This window comes from Nasonia vitripennis, chromosome 1, assembly GCF_009193385.2.
Source record: "Nasonia vitripennis strain AsymCx chromosome 1, Nvit_psr_1.1, whole genome shotgun sequence".
Classification (NCBI taxonomy): domain Eukaryota; kingdom Metazoa; phylum Arthropoda; class Insecta; order Hymenoptera; family Pteromalidae; genus Nasonia; species Nasonia vitripennis.
Window position 1 is genome coordinate 7,411,336 of NC_045757.1, and position 20,670 is coordinate 7,432,005.

The following is a 20,670-nucleotide window of genomic DNA, read 5'->3' on the forward strand; positions in this document are numbered from 1 at the left end:
CTATCACTATTCGTCTCACTGATACAAAAAATACAAAATTATAGTGTTGTTAACACTTCATAATAATTTGATTAATATAACTTGCAAATCTCCTGCAACTAAAATACAGTGTATATATATATATATATATATATATATATATATATATATATATATATATATATATATATATATATATATATATATATATATATATATATATATATATGTACAGCGCGTATTCCATTCCAAAACATGCCTAATAACTATTCATTTCATAGTAATGAAATATCCAAAAAAAAGATATTACTTGGACACTTATCCTAATATATTAAAACTAGCAATTTTTTACCTTGTTTTTATGGTCTTTTTAAATTTACGTTTGTCTGTATCTAACTTTACTGTCTAAGAAATAGTTATGAAATATCTATGAATACTGTACCTAAATAATGGGTAAAAAAGGTGTTAAAAAGCGTTTCATCGGGGGTTAAGAACTGACTACTGACGCTGGCTTGTTCATAGCTTGCACAAGAGTGCACTTGGTAGTAAATGGCGAGAAAATGAAATGGATTTCTACCAGGGGCCGCTAGATAGAAAAGAATTACAAAACTTTGAATACTATGTCTCAAAAAAGAAAAAATAACAAAATACCGTAGCTCCGTCCTGGCGTCATTAAAAATATGTACATAATAAATCGTTATTTCATACAAATTTTAAAATCACCTGTTTCCATAACTAACAAAATCTCAAGCGATCATAATTAGGCTAGATTTTTTTAACTATACTTTTCTAGCGCAAGCCCAAAGGATGTAAGCTCTATAGAAAGAGCAAAAAAAATTATAATTATATTAATTATTATTTATTGATATAAGCGCAGCGAGAGTCCCTAAGGGATCATTCTGTGTAAAAAAAAGGAAGAAATGTAAATGGTATTTATTATTCATTCTTTAACCATGTAAGAAATATGTAAAAGATCAATAAAGAATTATTTATAAAAAAAAAAAATTAAAAAAAAGTGTGCTCGACTCTCATTCCAGAGGTCCAGGTTCGATTCCCGTCGCCGCATAAAAATTTCTTTCACTTAACAACATTAAATATCAATAATAATAATAATAATCATATTCGAATAAACGCGTAAAAGTGGCCAGCAAAAAAAAATTAAATTTTTAAAAATTTGATTTCAGTATAGAAATTACTATCTGAGATAGTAAAATTTAATACAAAGCAAGCATAACCGTCCGTTACTATATAATATAGTAATTTTTCCTGCATATGTAGTAAATTTTAATATCTAGTTTTCTCGAAGTATGTACGCGGTTGCGGCGAGAGCTGTTACTCCGAATTAGCCGGGGTTTAAGTGTCCACGCCCGCGAACGACTCGAGTTTTTTTATAGAGGCGTTTTGTAGTCTTTCGCGGAGTTATAGCTCTGTGTGTTCACGTGGCTTGAGGTCGTGTAGACGTGGCTTTGAATCGGTATGTATACCGGGAGTAGTTCAAAAGTTGCCGTGAGCGACGTATAGTGTTTAAACATAGTAAGTGCGTTGTAATTTGTTGTTCGTGCTAAATTTAATTCGGAGCAACGGGAGTTTCACGCATTTGGGTTAATTAAAATAAATCATCATGCGAGAGAGAGGGATGCGGCGCATTTCTCGCGGAATAATACAAGCATATGTTGTTATTTTTAATTTGCAAAGAATAACGCGGAAAATTTTTCCTCTCCGCTGAATATACACTCGTTCGCTTCGTCATCGATATTGTGTATATTAATATCAACGTATGTGCGGAGAGCAATTTATATAATTATTATGTTGAAATTGCGCGAATTGACATGCGCACGTTATTTCTGGAAAATTCACGCGTGACAATTTGCCAACGAGTGTGTGTTTGATCAGCACTTACAATTAATTAATAATAAAATCTAAATTAAAAACGTATTGATAACGAAATAACGCCAAGCTCAAAATTCATTATCCCAGGCAGTAGATACCAAAGCATCCCCCGATATCCCTCTCGCATCGTGTCACACCATCTGAGAAAATCCCTCGCTCTCTCGTCGTAGCAAGCTAAACGAATGGGGCGCAGCCGCGTATTTTTAAACTTCCTCCTCTTACGTAACTCCCCTCGGCAGATAGTAGCAGCAGCAGTAGCAGCGAAGACGTTCTCTTCCCTCTCCGGCTTCGCTCCTTTTGATGTAGGGAGAGCCGGATAATCCGCGGATGGCGTGCTAATGCAAGCTCTGGCATGCGCGCGCGCGTTGGCGCCTCCTTCATTTTTCGCCTCACGACCTCCTTGCGAAATCCTCACGTATTAGCCGGCGGAGTGAGAGAGAGAGAGAGAGAGAGAGAGAGAGAGAGAGAGAGAGAGAGAGCGACGCGAAATTTATTTGCGCACTCGGCTGCTTCTGCTACTGCTGCTGTTGCGTATTTCGTTCTCCGAGAGGAGAAGAGTGAATCGAGTGTGCGATTGTTGGGGAGAGCTTTCAAACTTGATTGTTTGTTTGCGCGAGCGTGTGTGCATAATATACGCTCGCGTTGCGAAACGAATCTTTCTTTTCGTTATTTAGAGACAATGCGGGCTTGTTAACGCTGCTGCAGCTGCTCGAGCAAATCATCGATGTAGAGAATTCTAGCAATAGCAAGTTCGAGAGAGAGATAGGGCAAAGTTTCGCAAAATTCCCTTCATCGTGCATTAGTCTATCTAACCTCATTTTCCAAAATAGCGCTCTTAAACTAAACAGCGAGCGCTTCTACGACAGCCATACAATTTCTCCTTTGTCTTTGGAAAACATTGTGCTTGACGCCTTGTTCAAACTTCAACTGCCGCTACCGCTGCTCTCTCGCCAAAACAGCGGCGGCAGCTCTCGAGAACTGAAAAGAATTTCACGCTATCCCAATTTTTTCAGATCAGACAATAAGCGCTTGCTAAAAGGGGCTCTTATGCGGAGAAAAGCAGAAGCTTTAGTTGGTTTTGTGGCACGTGTGTAATGTTTGACATTGTAAAGTAACTGTTAGCCCACCGAGATCCGGTATATTCAGTGTTGAGGAGAACAAGGATACCGCTGTCAGCTGAGATAATATCAGCTGATATAACGTCGTTGATCATCCAACGTTTGTTCCAGATAAGACTTAATTACCGGGTAATTCCAGAGATTCTTGCAGACGCGATCGAATCGTCAAGAACAAAAGATGGTCTGGTCACCGGCCAAAACGACGACTGGTTGCCTCAGGACTCCCACGATTTCGTCCTGCGATTCAACGTTCCTGACCTTCCTGACGCTGCTCTCCCAGTATCTCAGCCGCTCGTACGATGACAAGTTCACCGACGTAGCTGATGATGCAGGGGAGTACGACTTCATCGTTGTGGGTGCCGGAAGCGCGGGATGCGTCGTTGCCAATCGCCTGAGTGAGATCGAAGAGTGGAAGGTATGATGGATAACTCAATTCAAAATTAGGGATCCAATTACGATGATGTTCTAAATTGCAGGTTCTTTTGCTCGAAGCTGGAGACGAAGAGCCACTAGTGGCCGACGTACCAGGTCTCACCTGGACACTTCATGGTAGTAGCATCGACTACGGCTACAAAACCCAACCTAAGAACGTAAAAGGTGCACCAGTCAAGAACAGGACACTCTACTATGGAAGAGGTAAGGTCATGGGTGGCTCGAGCACCATCAACGGCATGATGTACGTCCGAGGCAGCAGGCAGGACTACGACGACTGGGTTGAACTTGGAAATGCCGGTTGGAGTTACGATGAAGTCCTGCCGTACTTCAAGAAGTCAGAGGATATGAGAGACTTGGAAGTTCTCAGGAAGAATCCTGACTATCACTCCACTGGTGGTTACTTGACGGTTGAAGGGTACCAACACACAGGTGTTAACTCGCAAGCCATTAAAGAGGCCTGGAAGGAATTGGGACTCGAAGAGGTCGATTACAATACCGACAATCAAATCGGGACATCGAGAATGCAAACGACCAAAATCCATGGGGCCAAGCAGAGCACCAACGGTGCTTTCATCAGACCCATCCGTGGCAGAAGATCAAACCTCGCCATCAAGTAAGATCAGTTTACCATTTCATTCGTTATCGGCATCCAAAATGTTTAGCAAAATAAATCCATCAGGTCTCGTGCACGAGCGACGAAGATCATCATCGATGAGAGCTCCAAGAAAGCTATCGGCGTTGAATACGTAGACGAGAGAACGAACGCCGCCAAACGAGTTTTCGCGAGTAAGGAGGTAATCGTGTCAGCCGGGGTCATCGATTCGCCGAAGCTACTGATGCTGTCGGGAGTCGGGCCGGCTCGTGATCTCGAGGAGGCTGGTATTCCGGTGGTTAAAGACTTGCCTGTAGGCACGAACCTGCACGACCACGTGGCCGTCGCGCCAATTCTACTCAGCGTAAAGAATCAAGCGACAGCCGTTTCAGCGGTAAATATGCCAATCACGCTTATCGCTGATTAAAATTGTTAAAAAAATTTTATATTTGTAATTAGATGAAGAACGTTCAGAACGACTTGGCCTACTGGTTAAGCACTCACGAGGGTCCACTCGCGGATTTCGGCATGGCCGATAACATAGCTTTCCTTCAAACATCTCAGGAGAATCGCACAGGTGTTGGAAATATCCAAGTAAACTTCTTCACTTCGTTGAGCGACTCTCAGCGTAACTTCTACACCCTGATACCGTACTACACCGGTTACACGATGTTCGTCATGAACGTTGAGCCCAAGAGTCGTGGTTATCTGAAATTGGATCCCAAGAACCCCGTGGATGGACAACCGTTGATCTACGTGAATGTACTGGACGATCGCAGGGATGTCGATGTGCTGGTGGAAGGTGCTTTGAAAGCTTCCAAGATTATCGAGACCGAGGCTTTTAAGGTACCTATCAATCATCAAATTTTCTCTGTATTTCAAAAAAGAAAAAAATTTATAAATAAGTATAATGTGCTTTGTAGAACAACGGTTTAACCGCTGCCTGGACACCGATACCAGAATGCGACGATTTCGATCAGGGCACGGCTGATTGGTTCGAGTGTCTGGCTCTGAACCAGCCGATAACGGTATCCCACGCGGCTGGAACCTGCAAGATGGGACCGAGAGACGATCCTCAAGCAGTCGTCGATAACGAGCTTCGAGTCTACGGCATCGAAGGTCTAAGAGTCGTCGATGCAGCCGTCATGCCGCAAGTGACGAGGGGCAACACCAACGCTCCGACTATCATGATCGCCGAGAAGGCCTCCGATTTGATCAAGAAGGATCATAAAAAATAATTCAACTTTTGTGTAAGGTGTTCCAAGAATAAAAAAGTCTATCTCATACGATACCAATTCTCCAGCGATTGCCCAGCAAAGCCACAAAAGTCGTCGGGTAAAAATAAGAAAAATGGTGGAAAACAAGAACGAATCGCCCTTCACTAAATTACATAACTTTCCTACTTTCACAGATGAATAATAATGAGCTCTCGCGTTCTCCGGTCTTTTCTTATCGCTCGCGCAGCACTCCTCCCTCATGTACAGAAGATTATACCCTCTCTCCTCCCCCTCAGCTTCGCGTTAATCTCGAGAAATATTTTCCCAGGCTACTGCAGTCGGCTCCGGTTGTATTTCACGCCCGCCGCCGCCACCGCCCGGCGTAACTGTAATCTAATAAGACGACAAAGCGCAGCGACACAGAGACGAGAAAGAAACAAAAGGAGTATGAGAAAGAGAAGCAGCCAAGATCATCGCAGACGGCAATAATTAGAAGAGCGTAGCGTACTTCTTTTTCGTGAATTTATGCGGCGAAGTTACAGAATTTACGAGGTGATCTATTCCCCTCGTGCTAATTCCCACTGAGTGCCGATACGCGAGTTAATTACATTAACCCTCCGGAATTTTGCACAACGCGCATACATCCGTCACACGCACACACAATAGCTCGTCCGGACAAAAAAAAAGACAAGAGGAAAGAAGCAAGAAGACGCACAAAGAGCGCTAGCGCGCAAGAGAAAGAAAGAAAGAACGATGGTAATTTCGGCTAATGCTTGGCACCGGCTCGCCTCTTGTGTTTTCTTTTAAAGTCACGCCCCGATTATGCGCCGGCGAATTTATCGCGTCGCGTCGCCCCCGTGCGCGCTCTGTATAATACTACGGCGCAAATTAAATTGGCTACTCGCGCGCGATTTTTCCCTACGTGTGTGTAAACGTCTGTACATAAGGAAAATACAGTAGAGCTTTCTAGATAAGTGGATCGGTTTCGCTCGGTATTTACGGCTGCGCTAGCTGCTCTGCTCGCTCGATGTTTTCCCGAACTTTGAGAGACGCCTGATTTACGGGCCTGAAAATATACACGTATACACGTCGCGGGGGCTAATTCTTTTTTTTTTTTGCAACGTATGCACGATAAATTCAGCGAGAGCGCACACGGTCTGCGAAATGTTTTAATCGAGTATCGGCTAACCCATTCCCGGAGTGTGTGTGTGTACGTGTATATACAGAAGACGCTTAAATCGGGTTAGAGGTGGAGAAAGAGAGGAGAGAGAACGGATCGATTCGACGCTCGCGAAAATAGACCTTAAATCGAGCCGAAGTTGCCGCCGCCGAGCGTGGATTATAGTGGACGATATGGCATCACGTGCGCGCTCTTTGGTGTTTCAATTTAAAAAATTTCGCTCTCTCGCGACTATCTGGAAAATTTCAATTCCCTCGCGAAGCCTTCGATCGGAATACGTGTCTTGTACACGTACATGTGTATGTTCTTCGAAGGAAGCTTATACGCGCGGGGGTGTGTATGGGAGAGCGAAAGGGTTGCGATCTCTTCATATTCGCCGCGTAATATCGAGCGGATAAGCCGCCACATGGCTTTTCGCAGCCCGGCATCACGTATGCATCGCCGAGAGAGAGAGAGAGAGAGAGAGAGAGGATGTTCTTCGCGCAAAATTTAATATCGAATATATATTCCCGATGTGCTTTATTGCCACACGGCTATGCATGGTATTGCAAGCGTCTATTTTTTTTTTAATCCGGTGAGACCGACTGGTGATTTTCTTCAGCTACAATAATCATCGAGGTTAACGGCTAATTCTCTCTTAAAGAAAAAAAGGAACCACCACAGGTTTTTGAATTAAAAAAAAATTACGAAGAAAGAGCAAAAATCTCGGGAATCACGCAAAGCACAGCTCTCTGAATTCACGAGCTTACGCGAACACCTCAGCCCCGCACCTGTGTACCCGCAATCACCGTCATCATCTACATCCAAGTCTCTGCGGGAGGAGGAGGAGGAGGAGGACTGTTATTAAAGCGTGTAGTTTCCGATCCGGAAGAGCAAACATCGATCGCTCGGGGAGTCCAATGACTTCGTCCACCGAGAGGAGAGAGAGAGAGAGGTGGCGCGGCGCCGGCATCGATCCATCCCGCGAACGCTCAAGTGCACGCATGCGGCGCGCTCGACTCCAGAATAAGGCGCCGCTTGAATTGCGCGGGGACCCGATGAAGCGCGAGAACCAGCAGCGGCCCCTGAGAAATGATCGTGCGTCGCGCGCGCTTTTCTGAGAGTTTTTTGCCGAGAATGATTATTCGCTGGTTTGGCCAAATTTTTTTGGGAGTTTGAAACTTCGTGATTTTTATAGTAAAAAGGATTGCAATTTCTTACGTGCTATTTTTACGAAATTAAATTGACTTCCCCGAAGCACTTGACCATCAGCCACCGATGTTTCCAGCCGTCCTCGTCCCATCCTGTTTGCCCTCTTTCTCCTCTCCTCCAGCAGCAGCAATTCACGCAAAGCCATAATGAAAGTATACCGGGAGCAAACAGCCGCGACGTCAACGTCTCAAGCGAACACGTCGCTTCTTTTTTGGCTCGCGTGCCGCGGCGTTGACGCGCGCGCGTGGAAAGCCTCGTTGAAGCTATAGCGAGAGCGAGAAAGAGAGAAAAGTCTCTCGAGGAAGCCGGAAATAATAATAATTCCGAAGCGCGGCGCTGTTTGAAAGTTGCGGGCACACGCTTCGCGTGCGAGCCGATTTCAATGCTGCTGCTGCTGTAGGTGAGATTTATATTAGGCCGGAAATCCCTGTTATTTTGCGGTTTTCCTTCGAGTGGCAGGTGCTGCTTTGAATTAGGCCCTTGTGAGCCGGTGTACATTGTAATTGAACGACAATGACGAAGTTATATGTATAGGAGTAAAAAATGACAAAGGGGCGCAGAAGAGAGAAAAGGGCTCTCGAGTCGCGGAATAAAAGAAATATAGAAAGTAGAGCTTCTTCGGAGACGGACGGACGCGGACAGCTGGACGTATACGGTCTGGAGCTCGCGGCATTATTGCTTCCGCGAAGATTGGTGGTCCTGCGCGCGGCCTCTCGACGTATCGTGGAAATATTACGTTTCGCAAAAAACGAGCAGCGCGCGACGACGAAGGAGAAATTGCGGACGAGGAATTGGACGCGGACCACGACGACGCGCGCGGCGACGATAAAATAAAGGGAGCCAGCGCAAACGACGCTTGTCGATCGCTCGATATGTATAAGCCAGAGGATACGCAGTGGAAGATTAATAGCCTCTACTCCGAGAGTGTTTTTCGAATATGTACTTTTGACGAATTTCACGGGCGTATGCGCGCTTCGCAAGAGTTTGCCGAAGTCGTAGCCACACGAATTTTTCTATTTCATTCCGGCGGCATACGTACACTGCAACTGCGGCTGCACTCCTATACGTGGAATAGAGTCGCCTGATATTTTTATTGCCTTTGTTGCGGCAACGTGGATTTACGAGCCCGTATACAGCGTATGCTAATGTTTGCGGAGCCACACTTACGCAGCAGCAGTAGCCATTTAATTATCACTTAAATCTCCGCAATATAAATCATCGTAAATACCTTGATAACGCGATATGCGGTGTTATTTAGTGAGAGCGAGCGCTGCGTGAGTAATGCGCAGATCAGAACGCGGAGCTGTATATTTTCCGGATTAAGCCGCATCGGCTGAACAATCGTTAAACCAAGAGAGAAATGAGAGACAGAAAAAAAAGGATTTCTAAATATTTAATTTCAGTCTGCTTGTCCTACATGGACCATTAACTCTCGGCGTAAACCAGAAGGACCTACTCGGACGGAAATAAAATCACAAGAGCTGCCGTTGCCGCGAAAGTGCGTGACGTCATTTGCTCTATTTTCGCCGCGCGCCCGTCTATTAGCCGATCGGGGGCTGGAATTAGACGAGATAGAGATTTTTCGTCCGAGATTTTATCGGTGCTTTTAACGACCGATTGATCGGTCGAGGGGAGCCGTGCCGTTTTCTACTTCTCCGCGACTCGATACGGCCGTGGAATTATACGGGAAGAGGAAAATTTCAGTATAGGGAGCCGAAAATAATTACGAGAGCAAGCGAGCTCTCGGGATATTGCTGCGGAATTAGCCGCGTCGAAGGATTTATGTATGCAAGTTCATTTGTGTGCTTATTGGAACATTTTTTTTCTCGAGATCTGCTGAATTTTTATTCTTCCGTAAAAATTTAATCGTCATGTACTGATGCGGTTATTAGAATATTTTGATACTATTGATTTTCGATTGATTTTTAAAAGTAAATTCTAGTGCAATAATAAAGCGTGCTCTAGAGCTAAAAGAAAAAAATACCAAACGCGCTATAAGCCGGACGGACAGGCGCAAAATAAATGCCGTCGCGTTCGATCCGTGCAGAGGAATTTAATTTATTCGAATGTGCAGCAGCGGCAGCGTATGTGCAACGCGGCTGATGCGAGCGGTATGCGCAGCCCGGCAGAAATAAATTAAATTCCTCCGGACCGTCCACTCGTTACATTTATTCGTTAAATTTGACGAGTGCCGATCGATCCATCGATCGCTGCAGTCATCTAATCATCGCGCTGTTTAATCAGATTTCACGCGCGGAAATTCGCTTCGTCCCCGGGATGATCGAAAAGCAATGCGATTGTCGTTCGTAAAATTGCCGATAAAATCGCGAATTCTTTGGTTTTACGTCGAAAGTCGAGCCAATCGTTCCGAGAAATGTAATTTTGCTAGTCTCTCTGTTTCGACGCGCATTCCTGTGCGGGGTAGCGATTCTTCTCTCTCCGCGTACAGCCTGCTTTTGTCAGCTACGCGAAATTGCTCGATTTCTCAAGGTCGAGATCGTTTCGCAGTCGCGTGTCACATGCGGCGTAAAATTGAAAAGCTCCGTTTCCCTGCGGGAAAAATAAATCTCCAGTAGGGTAGGTCCTTGATTGCTCAATCAAGCGTCTCCCGCACGAAAAATGGAAATTTCTATCGACTCTCGCTCAACCGCCCAAGAATTTATCCGAAATATATTCGTCCCGCGCACGTGTACGGTTGGCACGTATAACCAGCTCTCTCTCTCTCTCTCTCTCTCTCTCTCTCTCTCTCTCTCTCTCTCTCTCTCTCTCTCTCTCTCTCTCTCTCCTGACCCTCTAAATTTTCATAACCCCCTTTCTTAACGCTCGCTCTCTCGCACAATTCGTCCAATAAATCGCGCAGCCGAAATTGAAATTTCGGCCCTGCGCCACTTATGAAACTCCCTGTAGAACGCTTCCGTCCCTTCCTCGAGAGCGCGAGCAGCGCCTTAACCCATTAACGTCGCGCCGGGAGCAAGTTTACACGGATAGTTGCGTCCCGCTGGCCGAATTGCAAAATTGCAAGACGCGGTTGCGTATACACAGAGACGCGAATTACTCTCCCGCTATCTCGCCGGGATTGCCTCTTAATTTCAATCGTCGCGACGATTTAATTACGCTGTGGAGACATAGTATTCAAAATCGAAATTCAAATTTCGAAAGCCAGTCGGCGAGCACTGCAAACTACGTATAGAGAGACACACGTGCAGTAGGGACGCGCGACGGAGGCACATATAGAGTAGCGAGCGAATACGAATGGCCTCAGGTGCGCCAGAAATCATCGACGTGCCGGCATTCATCTTTCCCGGGCCTGGATTTATTCGGCTGCATCGACTATACAGTCCTATTGAGGCTCGGCTCGAGGACAGGGGGCTGCACAGCCGCTCCGGACATATGTACGACAAATCCTTCGGGATTATATAGGCAGCTCTCTCGCGTGTGTGCGCCCGATGCCTGAAATATGTACGTCGCGACGAGCCAATCTCGATTGCCAGTATAGTGCACGTGTCGTATCGAAGCTACGGATTTTTCATTTCTTAATTCGGAAATTCGTCGTGCGTATTTTTAGTTAACGCGCGGGCGCTCTCATTTGATTAGGCGATCATTGCTCCCTCTGCGATGATCCATAATGCAGAGGCCGTCGCCGCGAGAGAAACGGTTATAAACTCTCTCGCGCGAGTCGATCGCGCGCTGCACACCAGAAATCCAATCATCCCTGCATACGCGATACCCTTCTCTCCGCGCGCAAAGCTCGGCAGGCGACGGAATTACCTTCTTCATCTAATAGTCTCCGGGTGTTGGTATATATAAGCGTTGAATATTTATGCCGCGAGCGGTAGCATAGTTGCAGGCTACACGGCAACGTCGGCTTTATTATAAGCAAACATCCCGGTAAATAAGCCGAGGTATAGCTCCTGCTGCCGCAGGGGGGGCTGAGCAGGGAGGTGCTTTTTAATTAAAATAGTTGTGCAAGAGTCGTTAAAAAAGTCGTTGCCAGTGGCGAAGGGAGCAATATTGACGGACGCGCAACGAGCCGCACAGGAGGGCCGACGAGATAGGAGCCGGAGAGAGAGAGGGAGAGAGAGAGAGAGAGACAGAGAGAGAGAGAGAGAGATATCGAGTGCATGAAGAGGGCGCGAGGGCGCGCAGTTTTTAATGGTTCGCCGGGTGAATTTGGAGGATGGTTAAGATTTAACGACCAGCCGGGGCTTATATCCCGCAAACGCCGGAGTTCCGCTAAATTGCCGAGGAATTTTTTTTTAGAATTTTCACGCGTGTCGTATCGCAACAGTCGTTTCCAATCACGCGCGCCACCTAGCGGTGAAAGAGAGAGAGACGCTAATGCTCTTCCTAAACAAAGGCACTTACTCGGCTTTCAGCGAACAAAAAAGGAATTATCGAGTTTACCCGGGGCGAAACCTCAGTGCGACGTGGAAAGCGCAAACAGTCGCGCAGCGGAGCATCAGAGACAGAGCGAAAGGATAAACAAAGCCAGTCGCGCGTCCCGCATTTTATCCCATTGTTTTTCCTCGATCGAGCGCGCACGTGCATGCGCGCGGCTTTAGAGGCGCCCGATCGCGTGTCATCCGCGCGTTTTCGTGACGACGTCGACGACGAGGACGACTCTCTCTCCCTCTCTCTCTCTCTCTCTCTCTCTCTCTCTCTCTCTCTCTCTCTCTCTCGCTGCTGTGGGATATTAATTCCATTTGGCCGAAAAGACGGGGGCCGCGACCTTGGGCGAAGTTTGGGGAATTTTAATTGGATCGAGTTCGCGCACAGCGCGCCAGTAGTAGCTTTTTTGCTGATTCGAGTGCGCGCCCCGTTACCATACACTGTGGCTAATTGGATTTTCGGTTGCCGGATTGTTTTCTGGCGGCGCGCGATAGTCGAGCGAGTATATGTATATCCTTGAGTAGGAGAGAAGAGCGAGAGAGCGCGTCGATGTATCTGAATTTCGGATTACGAGGCAATTATCGAGTTTCCGCGTGGTGTAGCAAAAATGTGTGCAATTCGTCTTTATAGAAATAACAAGACAATCCAAAAACTACAAGTCCAAATTTTATCGCAGCAAAATACCTCGGCCCCGCTTCTAATTAAACTCCATTGAAAATCGCGGCCAACGCGCGGGGAGAGGAGGGAAGAAAAAAGCCCGCGTACACGAGAGAGCAGCAACGGCAGAGCTCGAGTATATACTACTCTTCTCGACAGAGTCCCGCATTCCCCAGAGCTGGAGAGAGGCGTATAGCAAAAGTGTCTTTGATTTCCGAGAGTAGCCGCCCCCGGCTCTGGTGGCCGGCGCTGCTCATTGCAGGTATACGCAATTAATTTCGGCGGCCCGCGGGGAATGCAAATACTCCCCCGCCCTCTCCCCCTCTCTCCCGCGTAATTCGCAAGTGCCGCGGTGTACCGCGCGCATTATGCTCTCCTCTCTCTGTCTCTCGTGCGCGATTCGTCGCTCGTTACGTGCAGAGCTCTTTCGCGAGTCTCGAGATTATACGGCTCTGCGTGGATAGTTTCGAGAGTCTTTTTTTCGTGGAAAATTGAGGCGTAACGAGTCTACGGTTCAGTGGATACGCGCCGAGTGTGGTCAGACGGTGCGAAAATATCGTTGTCTTTACAAGCGCCTCTCAACACCTCGACTCGGAGCACAGCCACGTCGACTAATTCTCCGGTGTCGATCGACACGAGAGCCATAACTCGCGACGGAAGGAGAGTAGCACGACGACGGTGTGGCACGTGTGTGGCACACGTGTGCGCCGTGGCGGAAGGCCGATCGTTTCCCGAGAAACGTTGCCACGAGCACTTCATTCCGCCGAAGGTTATTTTGCATGCGCGAACATCTGGTGCCTCTTCCGAAGTCGCTCTATATACGTATCGCACACGTATAGCTCTGATAAACTTCTTCGCGGTATAGCTATAGTCGTGCAGCGCGAGTGTTTACTGAAACAATTTCTTTCGCTTCGAAAAATTAGAAGCTCTTCCCTCGTGAGAACAAATCGACCGATATCGAACGCGGGGGATATGAAAATTTCACCTCGAGAGTTTCGATCATCCGCGCGCGCGCACAGAAGCGGGAATGTAAACCAAGCCGCATTAGACTTGCAATCGCTTGTTTTAACTTTCAAATCGAGAATATCGCGATTAATGCTCTTTCTCTCTCTCTCTCTCTCTCTCTCTCTCTCTCTCTCTCTCTCTATCTCTCTTCTCGAGCTGCGCTTGCATAAGCCGTTTTATTTTCTGCGAGCGGCTAAATCGAGACCGATGACTAGTGCCTATCGGAACTCGAGCGCCGCTGTAAGATTGGTCACTACTTCAGAGCGCCGCTGCGCTCGCTCAGCTCGATCCGGAAGGAGAATACACAAGTGAAATCCCCCTAAAAGGAATTCACCGCCGCGCCGGGAGACGAATGGCAGGAATAAAGCAAGCTCCTTGACGCCCCGCATAACAGACTTGGCATGCGCACGGCCGATAAATATCCTAGCTTTGTGTTTGTCACCGCCGCGAGATGGATCTTTACATGAGAGCGTCGAGAAGCGGTGCCATAAACGATCATACTCTAATTAATCGTGCTACGCACACGTACACAGGCATACACATTTCTATAACTTTTCTCGGGGATAGCGAGCTTAATCCGAATTTTATTTTTCCAGGAGATATAATACGATCGTCGCGCTGGTCTCGTGCCAGCAACTATTACCGGCGATGTAAATGCGAGTGGAGCGCAAAACGGAGCAGATGTGCCCCCGAATATTCAACTATTTCCTCCCCTGAGACCCTCTACGTTAAAGCTGTACGTATTTATTGGAGCTTCTTTCTTTCGTCGCCGTAATGATCGCGCGCCGTTTGGCATTTCACGTTCACCTTCGCCAGCGCTACTGTTTCGCAGATTTTCGCGCAAAATAGCGACCAGTGTTATGTATACACATTCATCAGGGATGATCAAAAGCCTCTCTCACTCCACGACCCACTTTCTCAGCTTTCCATCTCACTCACAGCGAAACTTAATTTGTATTACGCGTGTAATATGCCCGAAAGTTTCTCCGCGCGCGCAATTGCAGTTTCCGACGCGAAACTCGGACAGTGTTCAGCTCTCGGCAATCTTCGCGGAGCGAAAATCCTCGCGTTTTCCCGGAATCCCGGCGGCTCCTGGAAAATTGTGCTACTTTTTGATCCCGGCCCCGAATTCTCGTCGTCCGCCCGACAACTCGAGCGCGCGAGTGATAGGGAATAAGAGGAGGAGGAAAAAACTGAGAAACCGACAAGATTTCCCGAAGGCGTTCGGCTATCAGTTCAAAGCCTGCATCTCAAGCCCGCGTCACACCAGTCGCATCGGTTTTCAAATTAGAAGCTGCGGAGCAGAGCCTCTCTCTACCCAGTAGCAACAGCAGCATCGATCGACCAGTGCACCCGCATGGCCGGTAAGTGGCGACAAGCCTATTCGGGTCATTTCTATCGGAGCCTGCTACTGCTACCGCTGCTGCTGGTAGTAGTAGTAGGCCAGCCTCGTCGTCTGTTCGGACAGCGGAAACGCGCCGGGGCCAGATTAGAAGTCGGCAATCAAGCCCATTATACACTCGGCTGAGTCGCTGACCCGGCGTTACGTCTACCCCTCCCTCTGCGACCGTAGCGGCTGAATATTTTTCTCTTAACCCTTTTTTTCTGGGATGAAGGTCTACGACCGATTTCGTTTCAATAATTCAAGGCTATAGAGTGGATGAAAGAAGAAGCTCCGCACTTACCTCCCCCATATTTGCATCAGAAACCGCGTGTTTACTGGTGGAGCGAGAGAGAGCTTTGAGCTGGCGCGGCGAGGGATATTCGCCCACCCCCGCAATATGCCGCATCAGATACCGAGTTTGCCTAACCCGGGAAATGCACACGTCCCTAAAGAAAAGCCCGGCGCGCGATTAGGGTCACCCTGGGATCTTTCGAGTTTTCGAGCTAAGCCTCCTTCCCGCGGCCTCTTTTTATATTCCACGCTCGTGCCCGGCCTGCTTATTATCCGCGAAACTTGAACGCGCTCGACAACAATCAGATCTCCTGTTGTATAGCAGTGGCAGGCGCCTGGAAAATTATACACAGCAGGGAAATTTAAAACTAGAGCTTATTAACGGGCTACTAATCTGCTGGACTCGAGACAAAAAGCTAGAGAGAGAGAGAGAGAGAGAGAGAGAGAGAGAGAGAGAGAGAGAGAGATAGAAAAAGGCCAGCGAAAGAGTGAGTGGAATAAGACACAGCGAACTCGAGTCCTCGCGGGAGGTACGGGGCTTCTTAGCTTGAGAGAAGACGACGACGACGAGCGAAAAGAAGAACGGAGGGAACGGCGAGTGGCAGATTACGCTTGCCTGGCCTCTGGAGGATCATCAAATTAGCGGGAGAGTGTGTCTTTGAGGCCGCGCTGCCGCTGCCTGATATACCTCTAGCTCTCTCTCTCTCTCTCTCTCTCTCTCTCTCTCTCTCTCTCTCTCTCTCTCTCTCTCTCTCTCTCTCTCTCTCTCCCTCTCCCTCGTTTTATACTCCACTGGCTCTCGCGCTTTCTCTCTCTATCTGCGAAATTACGCCTGCGCGAGCCCTTTGCACACCGGGTCTCTTTCTCTTGGAGCTTCGAAGAGGTACTCGTCACATCCGGGCCACGTGTGCTGCTCGGCGCTTTTTTCCCTCTCGTGTTTTGGCATAATGAAGATGATAATGCATCGAGAAAAACTCTGTTTTTGGGTATAATCGATAAAGGCTTCAACGTTTATTGCTTGGAGGAGGAGTGATGGAGGTTTTACATTTAGTCGATATGAATCGTATTACATGACGCTCAAAGTCTGTTCCAGTCTTCCTTGATCATATCGCTGCCTTTTTCTCCGATCATGATGATCGGCGCGTTGGGATTGCCTCTGACGATGACAGGCATTATGGAAGCGTCGATGACTCGGAGACCTGAGATACCACGAACCCTTAGTCGTGGATCGACCACCGATTCTGGATCGTTATCCGGGCCCATCTTGCAGCTGCTCACCAGGTGGTAGATCACAGTTGTGTGTTGTCTGGCGTAGCACTCGTAGTACTCGTAAGTGTCGAACGGTATATGATCGCACTCTGGTGCTGGTGTCTTCGTGAGGGTGTAACCCATTTGTCTGAACACGTTGGTATTGAGTAATTGGTTAGATATCTGGACACCCTCGATCAGCGCCCGCATATCTCTCTCGTCAACCAGGTGATTCGCGTGGATCCTTGGTTCGTTCCAAACTGGGTCAACAGGATCTAGTTTGATAAAGCCTCTGCTCTTGGGGGCTAACAGCTGAGGTAAGAAGGTGAAGCCATTGTAGTACGGCAGTGAGATGTATTTAGTATCAGTGAAGCTGGTCTTGCTGTTATCCATGAACTTGACAAAGTTGATCTTGATGTCCGGCACGGCCCGTGGATCTGTTTCCTGAGAGGTCCGGTAGAATGCGATGTTGTCCAGGAAGATGACATTGGTCATAGCACCGCGTCGACTATTTAACCAGAGTGTCACATCATTCTGCATTTTCTCGATGCTCGTGATGTGAGATGAGCTGTTGGAGAGTTTTACTGAGATCGGGCCCATGCCCACGTGGTTCTGGACATTGTGGCCCACGGGTAGGTCTTGTACGACTGGAATACCGACTTCAAGAAGATCATGATACGGACCAATGCCGGAAAGCATAAGCAGTTTTGGAGTAGCGATCGAGCCAGCTGACAGAATGACTTCCTTTCTTGCGTAAACTCTCTTCAAGTTTCCAGATTTGTCTACGTACTCGACGCCTGTAGTTTGTCTCGTATTAGGATCGATGAGAACTTTGGTCACTCGAGAATTCACTCTGATATGAAGGTTATGCCTCTGACCTGAATTTATAGTAAAAAATTAGCAAAAATTTCAAAGAAAATCATTTTTGTATCTCTTATAACAAACACGTTACCACGAATCGGTCGTATGAAAGCGCCATTAGTACTTTGTCTGGCCCCATCGATTTTCGTGTACTGCATTCTCGCTGTTCCAATCAATTCGCCCGTGTTGTAGTCGATCTCTGAATAACCAAGCTCTTGCCACGCTTCCAAGAGAGCCCTTTCATTCTCATCGTAATAGATCTGTCGTTCAACCGTCAGATAACCTCCTCTGCTGTGATACTCAGGATTTTGCTGGAGTACCTGATCTCAACCAATATCCGCGTTGCAGTCTTTTCACAAAAATTCAACGGCAGCAAAACTAACCTCTTTATCTCTTTGATCCTCGGATTTCAGAAAGTAGGGCAGAACCTCGTTCCAGCTCCAGCCAGTGTTTCCTAGTGCCGCCCAGTTATCAAAATCGTACTTGCTTCCACGCACGTAGAGCATTACGTTTAGCGAACTCGTTCCACCCATCATTTTACCACTGTAGAATTCGCACTGACTATTTGGCTCAGCCTGACACGACATCGGTTCGGGTTGGGACTTGTAAGCGTAATCCACACTGCTCTTTTGCAGTAAGGATAGCAGACCGGGTATGTCTGTGATCCCTGGAGCTTCATCGCCAGCTTCCAATAACAATATCTATGTTTTTTCTCTTTTAGTTTGTGTTCTCGTAAGTCTAGGTGTACTTGAACCTTACCTTCCAATCGTGGATTTCACTTAGCCGATTGGCAACGACGCAGCCGGCACTTCCAGCTCCAACTACGATGAAATCAAACTCCTCGTAGTGCACGCACTTCGACTGCTCATCAGCTCCTCCAAGTTGGCTATCGGTTGAATTACCCAGATACGTTGTTAAGTAGGCCAGGAACGTCAGCATCGAGGCTGTGCATGGCGTGTGCGATGCATTGAACGGCGTGCAGATCGCCGTGTTTTCGCCGACCGTCCATACCATTTCGTTATTGATGTATGTAATTCGAGTGATCGACCGAATGTAACTGACTACATTTGGACGTGCTTTGCTTTTGACAAGTGTTTCGCTGGTTGCGAAATGCAACACTCAGCACTTCTTTTTGTTTTGAAATGAAAGAATGTGTTGTGTTTCTTATTGCCTAATTGTTCAAATATTTTTGATTACTTTTTGTAAAAAAAATTCTTTAATGCTAATTATTTGTGCTAAAATTGTATACATGTATTTAAAAATAAGTAGACCAATCTTCCTTAATCATGTCGCTTCCCTTCTCAGCAATCATGAAGGTTGGAGTATTAGTATTTTCTCTGGTAACGACTGGCATTATGGGCGCATCGGCCACTTAATCCATAAACACGTAATCTGGGATCAACAACCGATTCACTATCACTTCTAGGGCCCATCTTACATGTACCGACGATATGGTGAATGGCCGTATTGTCACTTCGGACGAAACATTGATAGTACTCGAGTGTGTCGAATTCAATGTTGTCGCATTTCGATGTTGGAGTTTTCATTAACACGAATCCTGACTTTCTAAAGGTGTCAGTCTCAGCGAATTTTATAGACAATTTTATTAAGTTTGATAATCCCACGACTTTTGGGGGCTATTAACTGTGCGTTTATCACAAAGCCATTGTAATGAGGAGATAGTTTGTAGCGTGCTTTTATATCTGAAACGTCAGGCAGTTCTTCGTAAGAAGTTCGAAAGAAGGTATGGTATCCAAGTAGTTTAATCTCTTCATCAATCCTCTTCGAAAGTTGAGCCAGCGAATTACTTCTCTTCGTATTTTTCGAAGTGACATAGGTTCAGATGAAGCTTTGATTAAACGAACTGAATAAGGATCCATAGACAGATGATTCTGAAGGTTGTGATCTACTGGTAAATATACGACAACATCAATGCCTACCTCGAGTAGGTCAGTACCAGGACCGATTCCCGACAACATTAGTAGTTTTGGTGAGGCAATAGCGCCAACAGATACAATTATCTCCTTTTTAGCATAGAGTTGCTTCGTGAGTCTCTGTTTTTCGTCTATAAATTCTACCCCAATCGCTCGATTCGTGCTTTGATCAATGAGGATCTTCGTAACTTCGGCGTTGGACCGAACAATTAAGTTCGGTCTCTTAATTTGAATGGGTCGTATGTATGCACTATTTGCGCTTTGACGGCTACCCTTAATTTTTGTAAATTGCATTCTGGCAACTCCGATTTGCCTACCGGAATTGTAGTCAATCTCTTCGAAACCCAATTCTTTGTGAGCGTTTAAAATACTTCAGGAGTCGCTGTCGTGAACCATCGTTTCGACAGTCACATAGCCACCAGTTCCATGATTTGCACCGTTGTATCCCGTGATCTATATCATAAATATCGATTATATGGATAAAAATAACTGATGTAAAAAAGAACTTACTTCTGGATTCCGAAAATCCTCTAATTTTTTGAAGTACGGTAAATCTTGCCAACTCCATCCTGAATTGCCGAGATTTGCCCAATTGTCGAAATTAAATTTGTTTCTCCGAACGTGAAGCATACTGTTGATTACGCTTCAACCGCCCATAACTTTTCCACTCGACAAGTGACAAGATCCGCCTTCATTGCCGCTGCAGACCAAGGGTTCTGGCTGTATCGTATAATCATAATCAATGCTACTTTTTATGAGCATCGGAATTAGCCCAGGTATGTTAGAAATTATGGGTTGTTCATCTCCTTTTTCCAATAGTAGCACCTATAAATTGTAGTATTCATAGAAAATAAACAAATATTTGCTTTCTGTTAATTTTACCTTCCAATCAGATATTTCGCTGAGACGATTTGCAACGACGCAACCTACGACTATAAAATCGTATTCTTGGAGAGTCTCTTGAAAATTTCCGTTCGAATTTCCTGCTTATTTGCGAAATTGTCGTCACTTGAGTGTCCTAAAGCTTCCGTAACGAACGCGATGAACACCAGCATAGTCGAATTGCAAGGTGATGAAAACGAATTCAAAGAACAAATGGCATCATTATTAGCGATCGTCCACGTCATTTTATTCTCGGACTTCTTTTCTTTCAATTTCAAAAGTGCACTAAAGACGTGACGAGTGTCGCCGTTTTATTACAAAAAGTTTGAATACATTGTAGGATAAGTAAGATATGGAATGACTTTTGTTATGAAACGCGTTTACATAATCTCACGTTTTCAAAAGTCATACGCTAAG

General features: G+C 46.4%; 4 protein-coding genes across 8 annotated transcripts in view; 1 reads left to right on the plus strand and 3 right to left on the minus strand.

Annotated features, from left to right (window-relative positions):
* The window catches only part of LOC100121596 (CUGBP Elav-like family member 4), a 566,446-nt gene that overhangs the window by 461,053 nt on the left and 84,723 nt on the right, over positions 1-20,670 (minus strand). The gene's annotated exons all lie outside the window — the stretch shown is intronic.
* On the plus strand, positions 1,315-5,305 carry LOC100116458 (glucose dehydrogenase-like venom protein). Of its 4 annotated transcripts, none has more exons than XM_031922000.2 (6): positions 1,315-1,512; positions 2,883-3,402; positions 3,464-4,035; positions 4,102-4,408; positions 4,474-4,860; positions 4,938-5,305. In XM_031922000.2, exons 2-6 carry the CDS (start codon positions 3,166-3,168, stop codon positions 5,250-5,252), a joined length of 1,818 nt encoding a protein of 605 aa, XP_031777860.1. In that variant the 5' UTR covers positions 1,315-1,512; positions 2,883-3,165; the 3' UTR covers positions 5,253-5,305. The 4 variants fall into 4 exon arrangements, with proteins under 4 accessions (XP_031777860.1, XP_031777861.1, NP_001155085.1 ...); XM_031922001.2 differs by having other exon boundaries at positions 1,315-1,453; NM_001161613.1 differs by having other exon boundaries at positions 1,395-1,453; positions 3,099-3,402; positions 4,938-5,303.
* On the minus strand, positions 16,308-19,137 carry LOC100116424 (glucose dehydrogenase [FAD, quinone]-like). Its single transcript, XM_031930174.2, has 4 exons — positions 18,197-19,137; positions 17,821-18,138; positions 17,529-17,757; positions 16,308-17,454 (listed from the first exon to the last, which is right to left on the minus strand). The coding sequence occupies exons 1-4, from the start codon at positions 18,449-18,451 to the stop codon at positions 16,406-16,408; spliced, it is 1,851 nt and encodes a 616-aa protein (XP_031786034.1). The 5' UTR covers positions 18,452-19,137; the 3' UTR covers positions 16,308-16,405.
* Positions 19,684-20,643, minus strand: LOC103315319 (glucose dehydrogenase [FAD, quinone]-like). The gene is made up of 3 exons (XM_031930272.2): positions 20,254-20,643; positions 19,882-20,196; positions 19,684-19,824 (listed from the first exon to the last, which is right to left on the minus strand). The coding sequence occupies exons 2-3, from the start codon at positions 19,999-20,001 to the stop codon at positions 19,744-19,746; spliced, it is 201 nt and encodes a 66-aa protein (XP_031786132.1). The 5' UTR covers positions 20,002-20,196; positions 20,254-20,643; the 3' UTR covers positions 19,684-19,743.

Coding starts and splice junctions, on each gene's coding strand:
- LOC100116458 (XM_031922000.2), top strand. CDS start 3,166: ATGGTCTGGTCACCGGCCAAAACGACGACTGGTTGCCTCAGGACTCCC. Junction 3,403..3,463: donor GTGAGATCGAAGAGTGGAAG/GTATGATGGATA, acceptor TCTAAATTGCAG/GTTCTTTTGCTCGAAGCTGG. Junction 4,036..4,101: donor AGATCAAACCTCGCCATCAA/GTAAGATCAGTT, acceptor TAAATCCATCAG/GTCTCGTGCACGAGCGACGA.
- LOC100116424 (XM_031930174.2), bottom strand. CDS start 18,451: ATGGTATGGACGGTCGGCGAAAACACGGCGATCTGCACGCCGTTCAAT. Junction 18,139..18,196: donor GTGAAATCCACGATTGGAAG/GTAAGGTTCAAG, acceptor GAAAAAACATAG/ATATTGTTATTGGAAGCTGG. Junction 17,758..17,820: donor AGGATCAAAGAGATAAAGAG/GTTAGTTTTGCT, acceptor GGTTGAGATCAG/GTACTCCAGCAAAATCCTGA.
- LOC103315319 (XM_031930272.2), bottom strand. CDS start 20,001: ATGCTTCACGTTCGGAGAAACAAATTTAATTTCGACAATTGGGCAAAT. Junction 19,825..19,881: donor AGGATTTTCGGAATCCAGAA/GTAAGTTCTTTT, acceptor TTTATGATATAG/ATCACGGGATACAACGGTGC.